The sequence below is a fragment of the Coenobita brevimanus genome, chromosome 97 (genome assembly GCF_032717465.1).
Source record: "Coenobita brevimanus isolate Jiangsu-jjx chromosome 97, ASM3271746v2, whole genome shotgun sequence".
Lineage (NCBI taxonomy): Eukaryota > Metazoa > Arthropoda > Malacostraca > Decapoda > Coenobitidae > Coenobita > Coenobita brevimanus.
This window is the reverse complement of record NC_137050.1, coordinates 41039202-41057716: the sequence shown is the minus strand read 5'-3', so window position 1 is coordinate 41057716 and position 18515 is coordinate 41039202. Positions and strand designations below refer to the sequence as shown.

Genomic DNA, 18515 nt, shown 5'->3' with positions numbered 1-18515 from the left:
ATCGTCATCCTAATCTTTTTCCCACTTAAATATGTTATTCCATCGTTTGATATAAAAACTGATAAGAAAAGAGTGACATAGTGTAGAAAAACTTTGAGTAAATAGAAAGCTTTGAGGTTGGAGAAGATACAACATGCAAGTTTTCTTTATGCAAATGTGATACTGAAATGAATGAATGACAGTGGAGATCAGTGCAGTGGTCAGAACCTCGAAGTACAACACACTGGATTAAGAAATAATATTATGGGAGGAAAATGTAAATTTATATCATTTTACTCTAACGTGGCCTAAAATTGTCATATCTCCATATGGAATGCTGAGTGGTGACAACTGATGAATACTAGACTATGATGCTAGTCACGAAAAAGTGTTGTGGCAAGGATGCAGAGCCACAGCATTGCCTTTTTGTGCTATTAGACTACGTGAAATAAGCTGCAAAAGGACGATAATCTGGGCCAAGTTAAGGTGAGGAGTATAGTGGATTAGTAGGGCAAACTTGAGAATGACACTTGCAATAGTCATAATCAGGAGACATATTGAATAACTGTGCTAATGAGAAGCTTTACTGAACAGTGCAATACGATGAGTGCACAATGGACACGGTTAGCTGTACCCCCAAATCTGTACTTACAGGGATGAAGTGTGGCTGGCTGGGAGAGTCTCAGGAGTGCTATGTCGTTGCAGAAGCGGCATTCGCTCGACCTGGGGTTAAACCCTTCGTGCAGTATTACCTGCAGCAAAGGTGAAACAAAAAGTAATGATGTAAAAATCTCTGTTCCTTTATAAAGAGTATTTATTAGCCTATCCTTTCATCTGTCTACAGCCAGCGTCTGCAATCTTGGAGGGGTGGCTACAAACAAGTCGCCTCCCTGCCACCCTCTCCTGTGCAGATAAATATCGATAATTATATTTTCAAGGAATCAAGTTTTCCACGAAATAATTTTATATTTAGGTTGTTGTTAGACTGGTATGCTGTGCCTAAAACTATAATTATTTCCCATTCTTCTCCAACTGTCAGTAGTTCAAGGAATTTATATGAGTCACATTTACTTTCTGCCCTGAACCATACGCCTCCTCTTCTTACCTTTCGCCTTTCCTGCGTGTGTACTTATGAAACTGAAAAATGTTGGGGAAAGAATCATCCTACAAAGTACCAAAACTCAATCAAAAGAAAGTATCTCATGTGATCGACAGAGTCACGGCGACCATTGCTGTTATTACCATTTTCTTCCTAAGAGAAAAGGTTCTGAATGAGTTTATTTCCCATGTTGTAATAAACTTCATGCTTTCCGAGGTGTTAGTAATAGCAGGCATATACATAAATGAAATGTGACTGAAGAACATTTTCAAAATTCACGTCCACGGTTTCAAAACGTAAAAGCAAAAAAGTGTATATTTTTTGATCGTGTGTACTTGACCTAAATAATTTGTGCTTCAACCCCACTTCCTCCAGAGCTACATTATTACCCTTACAACATCCTTCCCATACGCTCACCCTAACTCCATCTTTTTAAAACCTTATCCGAAACAACAATCTTTATTCACTCCTTTTAAAGCTCCACCCTGTTAGAATTCGCACATTTAACTACAGATTTCATATACCCCTGTCTAACCCCAGCACCTCACACTTTCATTCTTTCCTTTCTCTCATGATCATCGTTTTCCCAAGCTTCTCTAAGTCTTATTTCCAATTTTTTCTTACCAAAACTCAAATCTCGCAACATCTTGGCCTTCCCCACCTCATTGGCTACTTTCACTCCATTCCTGCCAAAACTCCAGTCTCTTAACATAATCGCCTTTTCAAAACCCTCCAAGTCTAATTTCCTTCTTATTCCTACCAAACTATAGCCTCTCAAAATCATCACCGACCCAAATTCCTTCATATATAATTTTTATCTTCTTCCTACCCAAATTCCAAAACAACATCATAGCTTTCCGAAACTCCTCCAAGTCTAATTTCCATCTTATTCCAACCAAAACCCCTATCTCTCAATATCATGGCCTTCCCAAACTCCTCACTGACCGGTTTTCTTCGTATTTATACCAAAACTCAAGTCTCTCAACATATAGCTTTTCCTAACTCTTCACTGGCTAATATCCACAGCATTCCTACCAAAACTCCAGTCTCTCAACATCGTCGCCTTTCCAAACACCTGTAAGTCTTATTTCCTTTCAAAATGTGTCCACTACACTCTCAATCTGACTTGCCTCTGCATACAGCCTCTCTCTGACCTCTCCAGCTCCTTCCCCCAGCTTCACATTAACGCTCGAGCCCCACCACACACACACACACACACACACACACACACACACACACACACACACACACACACACACACACACGATGTCCTCTGTGTCTCGATTTGCAGTAAACAGAATTTCGTTATGTGGGTATTGATCACAGGGTGCCCAAACTATTTTCACCTTAACTTGGCACTGATTCTCGTTCTTTTGAAGCTTATTTCGCGTAACTCATGACAAAATACAAGACTACGACTCTACATTCTTTTCACAGCATTTCGTCTTGACTAGCACCGTATTCTAGTCTTAACCTATTGTTACAACTCACCATTCAAGAATGAGCGATGTCAATTTTAGGCCAAGTTAAAGTATAACTAGAAGAGGTGCCAAGGCACAGCAAACCCGTCCCCGGCAGGCATTTTAGTGCTGAAGTATAAACACAACAGGATATCTAGTCAAAGATGTCACATATCAAATTTGGAGTAAATCGGGCGAAATTTGACGATTTTATGTCCATTTGAAATTTTAGGCCCGACCCACCTGACATTGACGCCCCTACAGCTAACTGGGGGGTGACCCCTTTGATGTAATGAGGCATGTTATAGAATGCAGATTTGAAGATGCATCTTTAGGTTTTGGTTTCATGTCGATGTGACGAATTTGAAAGGAGTTATGGAAAAAAAAAATAAACGATTTTTACCCTTCCCCGTTGTTTACATTTTAGGGGCTTACAGCCGAGGCCTTGGCCCAATTTGGCCCAATATTTAAGCAGGTGATCAGATTGTCATAGTCCATCAACCCTGTAATTTTAGTCATAATCGCACCAGTAGTTTTCGCGTAAAGTTGTTAATAGAGAGACCGACAGGCAGACAAACAAACAGACAAACCGAGTGACAACAATACCTGTCCCCGAGCCCTTCCGGGGCGAGGACAGGTAAAAAGTGACCTATTGTAATGGGTGGCTGGTAGTTCAGTGGTTAGGACGCCCCAGTCAGCGTTTCGGTCTTCCATAGGTTTGATCCCTAGTTAGAGAGTTTCTATAATGTTATTCAACCAGTGGAATTAAAATTATGTATTCTCAACTGTTTTGGACGACGATAGCCTAACCTCGGGTACCTACGCATGGAGGAAAGTAAATCGAGAATGGTTGTTACTGTTTCCTTATAATTCTTCCACGAAAACCTCTTATTGTTAACTCTTATCTTCATGAAAACTGCACAATATTATCTTGGCCATCTTGAATGAGTTGTAATATTAGATTAATACCTGAATAAGATGCCAGTCACGAAGGTGTGCTATGGAAAGGATGGAGGAGCATAGCCTTGCCTTTTTGTGCCACTGAGCTGGATGAAACACCCTACAAAAAGAACGAAAGTTTATGGAAAACGAAGGTGAAAGAAGCATAAATTTTTCCCTCCCCCATCACCACTGCTCATTCACCTCCTCCACTGTTATGTCCTGCGGGGTGGGGGCACAGACGTTGTGTCTGCAATCAGGGTTTGTGCTCAGTGTATGTTCTCCAATCCTCACGAATTCGCTGTAAGAAAGAAATGAAAAATGTTAAATTACTTTCATTGTAATGGAATGTCTCATAATCCTCCCTGATCCGGACACATGATCCTGCCGCACACCCCAGTGGGTAGGAGGGAAAGGGAACAAATAGCAACTATAATAAATAATACATATATATATTAAAATCTGTGTATGTTGGCAGTAAGAAATTCTGGAAAGTTTTTCTACAGAAAGTGAGATATTGACAGTAGGATGGTAACTCAACACTTACATCTCAACCTGTGTATTGGTGATGCGGATGCAGTGTGCGGCCGTCAAAACAAAAGCTGTGCAACGTGATTAAGCGATAAGAAATAGTGAAACTAGTTACACAGAACGACAGAGGCCCGTATTGTCGACGGGTAACGAAACTTCATAACACTTAATCCTAAGCGATTTATTTTGCATATTACTCCATACTATCCTCTATTGTGTTCTTTAAATCATTCTAATATCACCATTCTCATTTTAAATAACGTACGGAATTATATTAACTAGCCCTATCCAAAAATAAATTGCTAAGGAAAAGGTGTCTGTAAGCTTCTAAACTGCACGAGAATACCTTCCCGAGTGCCAGGAAAAAAAAGCAACTAGGCTCTTACATCTCAAGGTCTTTATTGGAGAGGCGAATCCAGTGAGCGGTGAGTGGCGAGAGGCAAGATGTTTTAAGCTAAACAGAATGGGTATCAAAAACATAGCAACTGAGCACTTCCATCTAAAGCTGTGTATTGGAGAAGTGATGCAGTGAGCGGCCGCTAAAACAGAAGCTGGGCAATGTGAGATAAGAAGCACGTTGAACTTAAGTAGAACGGGTCAGCTATCAGTTTGTAAAAAGCTCTTGATCAGGTAAATAGAAAAGGATTATGGATGCCGTTTCGTATGTATGGTGTAGATGTTGAGCTGTTGAGTGTCGTCAAGCGGTTTAACGATGGTAGTGAAGCATGCGTGCGCGTAGGTAGGGATCCAAGTGACTAGTTCAAGATCAGTATTGGCGTTGGACACGGCTGTGCGATGTCGCCACGGTTGTTCAATTTATAAATGGATGGGGTTATGAGAGAGTACCAAGAACAAAGCAACGAAGTACTTACATCACAGCGTCTCCAGTGGTGTAACGAATGCAGTGGGCGGCTGTCAGAATATATCGGTCTGAAATGAGGGTCCCGCCGCAAGCGAAGAGGCTTCCAACGCTCGGATCTGTGTGGGGAAGGAGGAACCGTTGTCTAGGTGCCATAATGTACAGTAAGCGACATAGGAGGTTCAGTAGCTCCTCTTCCTTTGCTGTATTTTTCGCTTAAGGCATTTAACACTGACTTGTATGTTATCCATAGTTTTAATATCGTCATAGTTTGCACCGTTACTGGCAACAGGCCCCCTGTTCCCTGTAATTCCTATTTGCCCTGAAGAAACCACTCCCAATCTAAGGTAACCTAGCAGTGCCATCAAGGTAAACATTAAACCCAACTCTAGCCAAACCAACCTAACAACCTCCCCAACCCAACCTAATCTAACCCAACCCAACCAAATCTAGTATAATCTAACCTAGCCTTTCCTGACCCAACCTAACCTAACCTAACCAAACCTTACCAAACCAAACCTAATCTAATCTAACTTAACCAAACCAAACCAAGCCTAATCTAAGAGAACGTAACCTAACTCAACCAAATTCTGCCTGGCTTAGCCCAGCCTAACACAACACAACCAATCCAACTCTACATAGCCCAACCCTATCCAGCCTAACTTAACGCAGCCCAACCCAGCTCTAGCCAAGCCAACCTAACCCAACGCAACCTAATATACTGTAACATAACCCAGCCAAATCTAATTCAATCTAACCTAACCTAATCCATCCTAACTTAATTTAATCCAACCTGACCCAGCCTAATCTAATCTAACATAACCCAACCCAGTCTAACATAACATAACATAACCCTGCCCAGCCCAGCCCAATCCAACCCCACCCAACTAAACCCAACCCAATCCTATCTAACCCAATCTAACTTAATCCAACCCCTCCCAACCCAGCCCTACTTAACCCATCCCAACCCAACTTAACTCAGCCCAGCCCAACCTAACCCAACCCAACTCAACCCAACCCAATCCAACCCAATCGTACTTAACCCAACCCAACCCAACCCAATTTAACCTAACCCAACCCAACCCAACCCTACCCAACCCAGCTCAACCCTATCCAACCCAGCTCAACCCTATCCAACCCAACCTAGTAGGATCCTGAGCACCACCAGCCAAGGCCAGGCCGTCAGGGGTGCATCCTCCACGCCGGCGATGAAGCGGTCTCTGAGGGGCGTCACTCCACAGTCCTTGGGCAGCAGCGAGGCACCGTTGCCGGGGTTAGGTCGAGGGGTGGGGTTAGATGCTGTGCCAGGTCGAGGGTTGGGAAGCGGGATAGGTGTAGTGCCGGGGCTCTCCACTGGCTGCAGAGTTTTGACCATCATTATTCATTATGCGATGAAGAAGCCTTAGATTTTAGTGCTATCAACGGAAAAGAGATAATCGACCCCTTCTTTCCTGTGACGTATTTTCTTCCTTGCTATCTTCTGTTTTATTCAGCCCTGGAGAGACTTTTAGAACTGGAGCTGTTACGTGTAGTTTCCAATTGCCTTTTTAGTACAACAGGTCTCATAAAAGCTAAACAAAATCTCCTAAAAGTAGCAAGAACTAAGCAGTCAGATACGTCACCGAAATGAGCCCCGTGTTATAAATGGCTTTGAAGATTTCGTGACACCATATTCTGTGCGATTTATTCAGCATATTGCACTTCATTTTCCCCTTGTACGCTCGTGACGCAAACTCTGTCGATATTGAAACGAAGTAACAGGAGAGAATATTAACCTGGAATATTCAGAATAACTCGGCAAAAATTGGTGCTTCGATGCCTCCTGTGTCACTTGTCATGCGATCCCGAGAAGTTTAGGGCAGACAATTCATTTTTTCATGGACCTTTTCTTCCCCTGGAATACGGGATCGTTCGAGTGACGCCACAGTCGCTTCACCTTAACATAGCCAGATATTTTGTCCTTTTGGAGCTTAATTTCCCGTAGCTCAGTGGTAGAATAAGAGGATACTATGAATTTACATCCTTTCCATCGCACGTCTTCTTGACTGGCATCATAGTCAAGCGTTCATCTCTTGTTATAGCGCTGTATTCGTGGTGGAGAGATGGCAAGTTTAGGCCACGTTAGAGTAAGAATGAATAGTGTTTTGACCATTAATCTCTCCATATCGATCTCATTTCTTGTTATTTCCAGACGATTATATTTAACTTTGAACAGATTTCTTGTACTGAGGGGATTAGTGAGGACTGTACCTAATCCCGTCAATAATAGTAGTAGTAGCGGTAGTAGTAGTAGTAGTAGTAGTAGTAGTAGTAGTAGCGGTAGTAGTAGTAGTAGTAGTAGTAGTAGTAGTAGTTGTAGTAGAAGTAGTAGTAATAGTAGTAGCAGTAGTAGTAGTAGTAGTAGTAGCAGTAGTGGTAGTAGGAGTAGTAGTAGTAGTTGCCATCCAAGGATCATCTCAACGTGAACCAGGTGGACTGCAGGATGAAGGTGACCTCGTCTTACATGTCCACTATCCCCCTTCAGGGTGAGTGTGATGTTTATATAGCCAAGCAGGGGAGCCAGCCGGTTATATCAGTGCCACCGCTTGAAGGCGTCCATATCCTTCAGTGAAAAATGATTAATGAAGGTTTTATCTGATCCTTATATTTCCAAAAGTTTCTTCAGTTAAATAAGTTAATATATGAAAGTAAAAATCAAATTGTCTGGAGACTGAGCAGGTTAAAAATATCTTCTGGGTATAGGGGGAAGGAAGGAAATATATCACTGTGTGGAAGGGGCTTAATAAAAAATGTCAAGTGCTCCCCAGTGTTGTATTTCGTTCTTATTTGCTTTTATCAATCTACTCCTATTTATCTACCCTAAATATTACCGAGAAAAAAACTAAAGACATACAGAGGGATAACTATATAAAGTTATTGTAGATCGATAGGCAGATAGATAGATATATAGGTAGATAGGCAGGTAGATAGTCAGACAGATAGATGGACAAAGACAGAGACAAACTGACAGAATGAGTCAGGTGAATGAAAAGACTGAGCGACAGATACACAGACTGACACAGATAAAAAGACACATAGACAGACAGCTTTATCTTTTATCGAGGAGTGAGACAAGAGATAAATAGATGGATAGCAAGACACAGACACAGTAGGCAGATAGGTACATAGATAGATAGACAGAAGGCAGATAGATAGATAAATACATAGACAGACAGACAGATACACATAAAGACGCCTATATTTATTTTATCGAGGTGCATCAGCAGCCACACGTCACATGACTGGATCGCGGACAGACATCACGCATCATAACATATATTATATTTCACTGAGAGAGAGAGAGAGAGAGGGGGGGGGAGTTAGAAAGGTTGATATGAGGTTGGTGAGGAAGGGGGACTGGAGGAAGGAGAGGAAGAATGGGGAGCTCAGTGGATGAGGGGAGGCCTGGGGAGTTGGAAGGATGGGAGGAAGGGAGAGCTAGATGGAGAAGGGGAAAAAGTGAGAGCTGAAGAGACAAGGGAGGAGGAGGGAGAGCTTGAGGGGGGAGGAGAGGGAGAGATAACTGAAGGGTGAGGAGGAGAGTTGGGGTGAGGAGGGGGGTGCTTTGGAGTCAGGTAGGTCGCAGGATGTGGAAGAAAGAGTGGTTTAAGAAGGAGGGGTGGTATGAGGGAGTGAGGTAGGTCAGAGTTTTTTTTTTTTTTTCTTTAATGCATGGATGAAGGGACCAAAGGCCAGGGGCCCGCAAACTGCTTCCTCCAAGAAAAAACGAAAACAAGATAAAGAAAGCCAAATTCAAGATCCACTCATTTCGAGATGCCTGGACACATTGCGTTTGAAATACTGGGAATCATAGGCAGTAAGAAAAACAAACAGAGAGTGACAGTTCCAGAGCTGACCTGTTGCATACATGAAGAAGTGGGAGTAACGGTTAACTCTTGCATTAGAGAGTTGGACAGAAAAGGGATGAAAGTTCGTTGCTAGACGGGTGCTACGTGCCCACCGCAATGGTGGAGGGATGCAAGCAGGCAGTTCAGAGGAGCAGTGACCACTGATGTAGCGATAGACAGGATATAAAGATGCAACAGTGCGGCGAAGAGACAGAGGATGAAGGGAGCTAGTAAGAGGAGGAGAGTTAATGAGACGAAGAGCTTTTGACTCCACCCTATTGAGAAGAGCTGTGTGTGGGGAGCCACCCCACGCATAAGGAATGTACTCTAAACAGGGGCAAATAAAATCCATGTATAATGTCAACAACTATGCAGAGGGAAAGAAGGTATGCAGTCGGCTTATACCCAATCTCTTGGAAGCAGATTTAAGAAGGAGGTAATATGTTCTTTCCAAGATAAATCCCGAGAGAATGAAACCCAAAGTATGCTTAAAGATGATGCAGGATTATGCTGGATATTGTTAAAAATTAGAGGGTGCCTCTGTGGAAAATTCTGACGTGTTGATTGATGAAAGAACTGAGTTTTTGGTGCATTCAAAACAACAAGGTTATTTTTACCCCAATCAGAGGTATGAGCCAAGTAAGACATTAGGTGTGCCATAGCCTCATCCCTTGTTTGTTGAAGCAACTGCTGAGATGGACACTGCAGGAAGTGAATGGAGAGGTGAAGGATGGAGTCATCAGCGTATGAGTGGATAGGATTAGATGTACAGCTCAGGTCATTGATGAATAAAAGGAAGAGAGTTGGTGATAGGACAGAGCCCTGAGGAACACCACTACTGATAGCTCTAGGAGAAGAACAGTGGCCGTCTACAACAGCAGTTAGAGAACGACCAGAAAGGAAGCTAGAGATGAAGGCACAGATAGAAGGATAGAAACCGTAAGAGGGTAGTTTGGGATTTAAAGATTTATGCCAGACTCGATCGAAAGCCTTTGAGATGTCAAGTGCAATGGCAAAGCTTTCGCCAAAGTTCCGAATGAAGGATGACCAGGAGTCTGAAAGGTAGGTGAGAAGATCACCAGTGGAGCGTCCCTGACGGAACCCATACTGACGATCAGAAAAAAGGTTGTGATAGGAATGATGGAAAAATGCTTTAAATTTTTTTAAAGTATAGACTCGAAAACTTTTGAAATACAGGACGTTAAAGCAATTGGACGATAGTTAAAGGGTTGGAATGGTCATCTTTCTTTGGGACAGACTGAATGAAAGCAAACTTTCAGCAAGAAGGAAAGTTTTTTTTTTTTTTTAGATAATGAATGGAGGAAGGAAAAACAAAGGAAAAAAAGTAAGTCCATGTGCCTAAAGGCATCTTCCATTCATAAAATATTTATAACAACTAGATTTAAATTGAAGTGGATTAAATGTTTGTGGGAAGCAACTCCCAAGAAGTGAATTCTAGAGAGTAGTAGTTCTGGGGATAAATGAATTTTGCTAAGCAGAGGTTCTGCATTGCGGGGGAGAGAGTGTGAGTTCATGGGCGCTCCCAGCTGCCCGAGTATTTCGTGAGAAAATATGAAAGGGAGGCACAATTGAAGCCAGTTCGTTAGAGCACTTACGGTAAAAACATCGATAAAATAATGCTAAAGAAGCAACATCTCTATGTACTGATAATGGAGGAAGGTCCTGCGTAATGGCAGGATTATTGATTAATCTAATAGCTTTATTTTGAATTTTGTCCAACAGCCTCATTGCAACCGCTCCACATCCACTCCACAGTGGTGAACAGTATTCGATCTGAGAACGCACATGACTTTTGTACATTGTGGCCATCTGCCACAGAAGCACAGTTCTTGAGGACAACAGGAGGGACCCCGTCAGGTCCATATGCCTTGTTAGTTTTGAGGTCAGTGATGGCAGAAAATACATCAATTGAAGAAATTTAATATCAGCCATGAAGAAGTCAGGGGAAGAGGGGATGAGATGGAGGGACAGCACTGCAATGGTCTAAGGTGGAACTGGAGGAGAAAGTCTGAGCAAAGAGTTCTGCTTTATCAGAAGAAAAAATAGCTACAGAACCATCAAAGTGGAAATGAGGAGGGAAGGATGATGAGGTAAAATTGTCAGAAAGGCCTTTGGTGAGGTGCCAGGAGAAGAGAGAAGAATTCTAGCTGGAGAGTTGAGAGCATTTATTCCGGGTGAAATTATTTTTAGCAGAGCATAGAACAGACTTAACACGATTCCAGGCAGAAACACAAAAAGATGAGATTCAGGGGTGGGTTGGTTCCTGCACCTTTAGTAGGCCTTTAGTTGCGGACAGTATTATAATAAGCGTGATTAAACCAAGCTTCTTTTTTTTTTTTTTTTTTTTTTGCATTAGTCAAAGGATATGAGAAGGGAATGTATGCTTCCATGCCCGAGAGAATAACCTCTGTAATGCGCATGGCACACTCAGATGGCTGTCGGCCATGGAAACAGTAATCATTCCAAAGAAAATAAAAAAAGTACCACCTGAGAGCCTCCCAATAAGCAGCTCCAAAGTGCCAAACCGACGTTTCTTAGGAGGGTCCACAGGCTGTAATGGAACAATAGGACAGGTTGAGGTGATAAGGCTGTGACTGGAGGAGTCCAACGGAGAGGAAAGATTTACTGCGTAAGCAGAAGGATTAGTTGTAAGGAAGAGGCCAAGTATGTTGGAACTCTCTCTCCAAGGCTGTCAGGGAAAACGGGTAGGGTGCTGTACAAGCTGCTCTAGGTCATTAAGAATAGAAAAGATGTAGGCTTGTTCACCAGGTGGATCAGTGAAAGGAGAAGAGAGCCAAAGATGGTGGTGAACAATGAAATCTCCTAGAATGGAAACTTCAGAGAATGGAGAAATGGATAAGAAGGATTAGGTGAAGGGGAGGAGGAGGAGGCTGGAAAGAGAAAGAGAGATAAGGAAGTGCGAGAGAAGTCAGAGGTTCGGGGGGAAGGGGGAAGTGGAGAACAGACATGGGGATTGTGGCAGGTCGTAGGATAGAGAGGAAGGGAGGTGGAAGAAGGAGGAGGCATGGGGGTAGAGAGGAAGAGAGGGTGAAAGTAGAGGAAGAGGGATAAAGAGGGGGTTAAGCAGGAGGGACGAGATGAATCAAGGGTGAGGACTTGGAGAAAATAATGGAGTTGACGGGGAAATGAGGAAGTAGGAGAAAGAGAGAGAGAACAGTAGGACCAGAGCAGCTTGGCGGCTCGGTCGGTCTGGCACTGGCCTCACACTCGGAGGATGCTTTGGAATGGTAGTTCGAGCCGCAGCGACTGACACTGAATTGTGAGGTTGCCGCGCACAGGGCAACGCCAGTCCGTAGTAATCACCTAACCAAATCGATTCCATACCATTGTCTACTTCAGTTATTTTCTCTTTCACCGTCTGTGTCCTGTTTTTGTACAAGTAATCAAACTTGCACCATACCACTGTCAACTTCAGTTACTTTCTGTTTAACCATCAGTGCTTCGTGACTGTCATACCCATCTCCTATCCCACCCATGACTTTCCCCGGCGCAGTGTGATAAGGGGAGAGTGTTGGCTGCCCTTCACTGTGTCTGAGCTGGGATTCAGAGTCTTAGTCGACGTGGCTTTGTAGTTTTCGTAAGATATCTTCTTTAGTGATTCATTCTGCACATTGAACTGTATGTATCTTTAATATTTTTATGTTACTGATTAATACTGAATAGATGTTAAGAGACATAAGTACCATATAGGACAGTGCTAAGATCTGATAAGTAAAATGAAAGAAAAGCATTTGCGAGCCGAATTTTAATCGCCCGCCAAAATATGCTGCTGGCCAAGTCCAAAATTTTGGCAATATCTTGATACCCTGAAGGTTTCATACTGATAGCTCATGCCGTTAAAAACTAGTTGACCTTTGGCAGCCATTTTGATGACCTTTTCCTTGACTTCGAGTGCCCATTTTTGAACTCGAGCAAGATTTTGGCCATATCTTGATACCCTGAAGGTTTCATGTTGATTGCTCAAGCCGTTCACGAGATAAAATGGGAACACACACACACACACACACACACACACACACACACACACACACACACACACACACACACACACACACACACACACACACACACACACACACACACAGAAAGAGAGGCAGACAAAAACATCATCGCTCCGCTTTGCTAAAAGAAGGGAGATAATGAATCCCAGAGGGAGAAGTGCTACGAAACCTCCTGTGTCACTCAGCGGGAAGCCTTTAAGTCAAGAGTTGATGTGCACTCATTGTCTATCTCTACTATCACAAAAATCAAGAGTGAGATGGGTGGAAGTGAGTTAATGTGAGAGCAACATTTGGCGGTACGTGGAGAGATGGACACACTGATGAAAAAAGTTTGTGAGTATTCTGGTGTTGGAACCGTTAGGAATACCCTGAAATGACTGAGCCATGTAGAGTGAATGGAGAGTGAGAGACTAACTAGGAGAGAGAATGTGAGTAAAAAGGAGGTAGAAAAGGGAGAGAGGGAACCGACGATGAGGTGGAGAGATGGGATGGAGGGAAATACGAACGAAAGAGGTGTGAAAGGGAGGGACGGACGAATGATGGCGGATGACAGGGCTACGTGGAAGATATTTGTTCCTGGCCACTCCCTCTGGATGAATGCCTGTAACTATAGAACGATAGAGAGATGGACAGATAGATGCTTCCCTGCTGTTTCTGTGCAACTGCAGTATGACTCAAACTGCAAAAGAGTATAGAGAAAGAAAGATAGTTAGTGACGTTTGAGCAGTGATGAGAACTACTGAAGATCAGGAGACAATGCGGATAGGGTACTGTTTGCAAAATTTTGTGTTCTGTACAGTTACTAAACAAAGCTATCGACGCTCCTACTGTGCTTAACATTGCGAAATACAGGAGGCTTAGCCTTGGAATTCTGTATTGCAAGTCCTTCATCATTAACCGTGTAATCTGTTCTTCAACTCATTTAGGTTTAATAAAGTACAGTAATAATGGATATGTAAAGCAAGATAGCTCAGCGTCACCCTGAATTATTAATTATGCCGCATCATCAGAAACAATACAACAAATGGAATAAGTCACGATGCTCCTATTTCATTAAATATTGGTCTCCACACTTAAAGGTACGGTACATAAATTTGTCCAGTTACATATTTATCTATCTAGTCTCCAGTCAGGGCTTCCTTCCTGCATTTGCCTGCCTATCTTTCTGTTTAATCTTTTTTTATTCTTGTTACTATATTCTGTCTTTATACGTAGCCACTGCAGTAACTCACGCAAACAATTTTATAACCATGAAACAGAAAGCCATGCGCTGTTGGCGGGTTTTTCGTCAAAAAGGTAATCGCTTCTTAGGCTTCGATGTACTATTTACCATCCCGGAGGGGCGGTAAATATTACTTCTGAAACTGAGTGAAAACACTACCCGTCCCCCCGCACCGGAGGGGCTCGTGGATGGTTAGTGTTCTCACTCAGTTTGTCTTCTTGTTAGTCTTCGGTCTGTCTGTCTCTCTGTTAACAAATTTATGCGAAAACTACTAAAATTGCAGGGATGATGGGCTATGACCTACTGATCGCCTGATTAAATTTTGGGTCGAACTGGGACAAGGCCCAGGCTGTAGGCCCAGAAAATGTAAATAAAAGGGGGTTGGGGTAATTTTTTTTTTTTTTTTTACCATAACTCCTTTCAAATTCGTCACATCGACATGAAACCAAAAACCTAAAGGTGCATTTTTCAAATCTACATTCTATAACATGCCTCATTGCATCAGAGTTAGCGGTAGGAGGGTCAATGTCAGGTGGGTCGGGCCTAAAATTTCAAATGGGCATAAAATCGTCAATTTTCACCCGATTTACTCCAAATTTGATATGTGACATCTTTAACTAGATATCCTTTTGTGTTTATACGTCAGCACTAAAATGACTGCAGGGGACGGGTTTGCTGTGCCTTGGCACCGCTTTTTGTTTTGGTGTGATTCGATGTGATGTGGATGATTTGCTTAGGTGTGTGGTGTGGTATGGAATGGATTGGTGTGTGGTACGATGTATGACATGATATAGTGTGCTGCTGTGAGCCGTGGTGAAGTATAGTGTGGTGCTCTTGGTGTGCTGTAGAGTGGTTGGTATGGACGGTATGGTAGTGTGGTGTGGAGTGGATAGTTTGCTGGTGTGGTGTGGGGTGGATGGTATAGTGTTGTGTGGGGTAGATGGTACGGTAATGTGCTGTGTGGTGTGATGCAGATGGTGTGGTGTGTTGCGAGATGTAGATAGTGTGATGTGTGGTGAGATGTAGATAGTGTGGTGTGTGATGAGATGTAGATGGTGTGGTGTGTTGTGAGATGTAGATGGTGTGGTGTGTGATGAGATGTAGATGGTGTGGTGTGTGGTGAGAAGTAGATGGTGTGGTGTGTGGTGAGATGCAGATGGTGTGGTGTGTGGTGAGGTGTAGATGGTGTGGTGTGTGGTGAGATGTAGATGGTGTGCTGTGTTGTGAGATGTAGATGGTGTGGTGTGTATTGAGATGTCGATGGTGTGGTGTGTTGTGAGATGTAGGTGGTGTGGTGTGTGGTGAGATGTAGGTAGTGTTGTGGTGTGGTATGGTATGCTGTTCATGGTGTGGTTTACAGTGGTGTGTGGCGTGATCCTACCTTATCTTCGACGCAGCAGACGAATGGGATCCTGTTGCTGAGACGACATATGGACCTGTTGAGAAAAAAAATAGCCACTTAAAGAGAACTTGGGACATTGTGTGTATTGATTCATAAAGTGCTGTACAGTATACTGGTGTGCACAGTGACTACGTGTTGCCTCATTTATGCAAAAATCACATCCACTGTAGAGTAGTAAATCTTAGCTGTAAACCTTGAGAGGAATCCATTAATGTAATCCAAGGAAATGTGCAAATGATTGTGCAGTATCAAAATAACAAAGTCCTAGTAATGTCAATCAGATCTGAACGTACTATAATACTGAAGTGCTATACAGTTTTTGTATTGGAGAAGGACGCCTTCATGCGGTGGCACCGATATAACTGGGTGGATCCATTACCAGGTTGTTGAAACATCCCTCAGTTACCTTCCCAAGGACCACGCCCAGAGGAGGATGGGTTGGATTGCAGGAGAGCAGCTTCAGTCTGCAGTCCACTAGGTTCACATTTCAGATGAACCTGGAGCTACTACTACTACTATAATCACCTCCATCCATTGGGAAATTATATTGTGAAGATCAAAACCAACTTTCCTAATACAGTTCACCATTTGGAGTTGTAATGTGAAGGTTAACACTAACCCTCATATCACAATCCATTGGTCCCAAGCACGCCAACGGCTGTGGTTACCAACCATCTACTATTACTTTTATTACTTCATTTTATATTCATTGACATTACATTGTTAATAAAGACATTAATCTATTGGAGTCGCTGGTGTATGCGAATCTCGACCACAGCAGTTTCGTAATCCATACCCGCCAGAGAGACAGGCCTGAGGGCTGATGATCTTGTGCCCCTGAGGCTTAAGAGTGCAGACCTCACGAGGGAGAATGACAGTCGACATCTCATCCAGGCCATAACAGAACTCGGGTTGACGCTTCTTCTCAGAAAAAACCTCTGCCAGTCTCGAGCGGAATTTGGCTGCTACTACTGGTACTCCTGCCGCTGCCGCTGCTGCTGCTTTGAGATGTAGATTGTGTGGTGTGTGGTGAGATGTAGGTGGTGTAGTGGAATGATATGGTGTACTGTTTATGGTGCGGTATACAGTGGTATTTGGCATGGTCCTACCTTAGCTTGGACGCGGCAGATGAATGACATTCTGTTGCTGAGACGGCATATGGACCTATTGAGAAAAAAATAGCCACTTAAAGAGAACTTGGAGCATCGTGTGTATTGATTCATAAAATGCTGTACAGTATACTGGTGTGCAAAGTGACTACGTGTTGCCTGATTTAGGCAAAGATCACATCCACTGTAAGAATAGTAAATATTAGCTCTAAATTTTGAGAGGCATCTATTAAAGTAATCCATGAAAATGTGCAAATGATTGTGCAACAGCAGCAGCAGCCAAATTCTACTCGAGACTGGCAAAGGTTTTTTCTGAGAAGAAGCGTCAACCCGAGTTCTGTTATGGCCTGGATGAGATGTCGACTGTCATTCTCCCTCGTGAGGTCTGGACTCTTATGCCTCAGGGGCACAAGATCATCAGCTCTCAGGCCTGTCTCTCTGGAGGGTATGGATTACGAAACTGCTGTGGTCGAGATTCGCATACACCAGCGACTCCAATAGATTAATGTCTTTATTAACAATGTAATGTTAATGAATATAAAATGAAGTAATAAAAGTAATAGTAGATGGTTGGTAACCACAGCCGTTGGCGTGCTTGGGACCAATGGATTGTAATATGAGGGTTAGTGTTAACCTTCACATTACAACTCCAAATGGTGAACTGTATTAGGAAAGTTGGTTTTGATCTTCACAATATAATTTCCCAATGGATGGAGGTGATTATAGTAGTAGTAGTAGCTCCAGGTTCATCTGAAATGTGAACCTAGTGGACTGCAGACTGAAGCTGCCCTCCTGCAATCCAACCCATCCTCCTCTGGGGGGATAGGAAGGGAACTGAGGGAAGTTTCAATAACCTGGTAATGACGCCACCCAGTTATATCGGTGCCACCGCATGAAGGCGCCCCTCTCCGAAACTAAAACTGTATATTACAGTACATCAGTAATACTGTATGTTAAAAGCTAGTTGACATAATCTCATATATAAATTAATGCTTGCCTGGACAAACAAATGACAAGCAATATTTCAAAAGCATCATTAACTGAGCTGCTTTCAGTATTGTTTTTACCTGACTGGGCTTGTCATTTGTCCCCATGTACACTTCAGTAGGCTCATAGGGCTGCAGCTGCCGGGTAAAGCAGTACGTTGGAATTATGCACGCATCATTAGTTCCTTATATTTTATTTTATTTTTATTTATTTTTATTTTTTTGTGGGGACAGTACAGGAAAATGTCGTGAAAGCGATGCGTCACTGTTACCCCCACCCCAGTCCTGACAGCCGCCTACATAATGGGTCACCGGGAACTTCTGTGAGAAACATATAGATGAGAAAAGCACGAGGCCATAAATCTGTGACTGTCCCCTTTATATATCGCTGCCAGCATACCAAAGGTGAGAGGGAGGATGTTATGCCGGTACTTTGGGACTCGTTCAACAGTTGATAAAAGATGCCATTCTCGTTATTTAAGGGGCTCTGTAGCATACTTTCCTTTGCTGTTTATTTGACGTAGCGCATCTTAATACTTCTTTGTACAATATTTGTATCACTTTCATATCGGTGTAGACTGCAGAGATAACACCATCCATCCATCCATTGCCAGACGCCATGTATCCCAGACGGGGTGGCCAAGGGCTTAGAGTTAATTGTTTTACAGGGAGGGGCACTAATCCTCCACCAACCCCACTTGACACGTAGGGATGCCAACAGCATCTGGTGTTCCCAGGCGGTCACCCATCCAAGTACTAACCAGACCCAACACACACGATTGTATTAACGACTCAAATATGGAAATTAATTTGTAAGGAAGAGACACTAGTGAGTTTCCTTAGCATACAGCAATTAGGGTTAAATTTCTTTGCTTTGTGTGAATGATTCTTTTTTCTAATATTCGGGTAGACTCACTGTCAGCTAACAAAAAAATCGTCCAACAATACCGGAAATAGAATGCTAGAATCGTTTCGACCATGAGAGAGTTAATGTTCACA

At 42.9% G+C, this 18515-nt stretch overlaps 1 protein-coding gene across 1 annotated transcript in view; it reads right to left on the bottom strand.

Annotated features, from left to right (window-relative positions):
- Positions 1–18515, bottom strand: part of LOC145413669 (chymotrypsin-like elastase family member 1) — a 136531-nt gene that overhangs the window by 6254 nt on the left and 111762 nt on the right. Inside the window, exons 4-9 of the mRNA XM_080283325.1 lie at positions 16531–16585; positions 15401–15455; positions 6011–6224; positions 4881–4986; positions 3682–3778; positions 632–731 (exon numbers count right to left, since the gene is read on the bottom strand). Of these exons, the coding sequence (XP_080139451.1) occupies positions 632–731; positions 3682–3778; positions 4881–4986; positions 6011–6224; positions 15401–15455; positions 16531–16585 (627 nt within the window). The remainder of the gene's footprint in view (positions 1–631; positions 732–3681; positions 3779–4880; positions 4987–6010; positions 6225–15400; positions 15456–16530; positions 16586–18515) is intronic.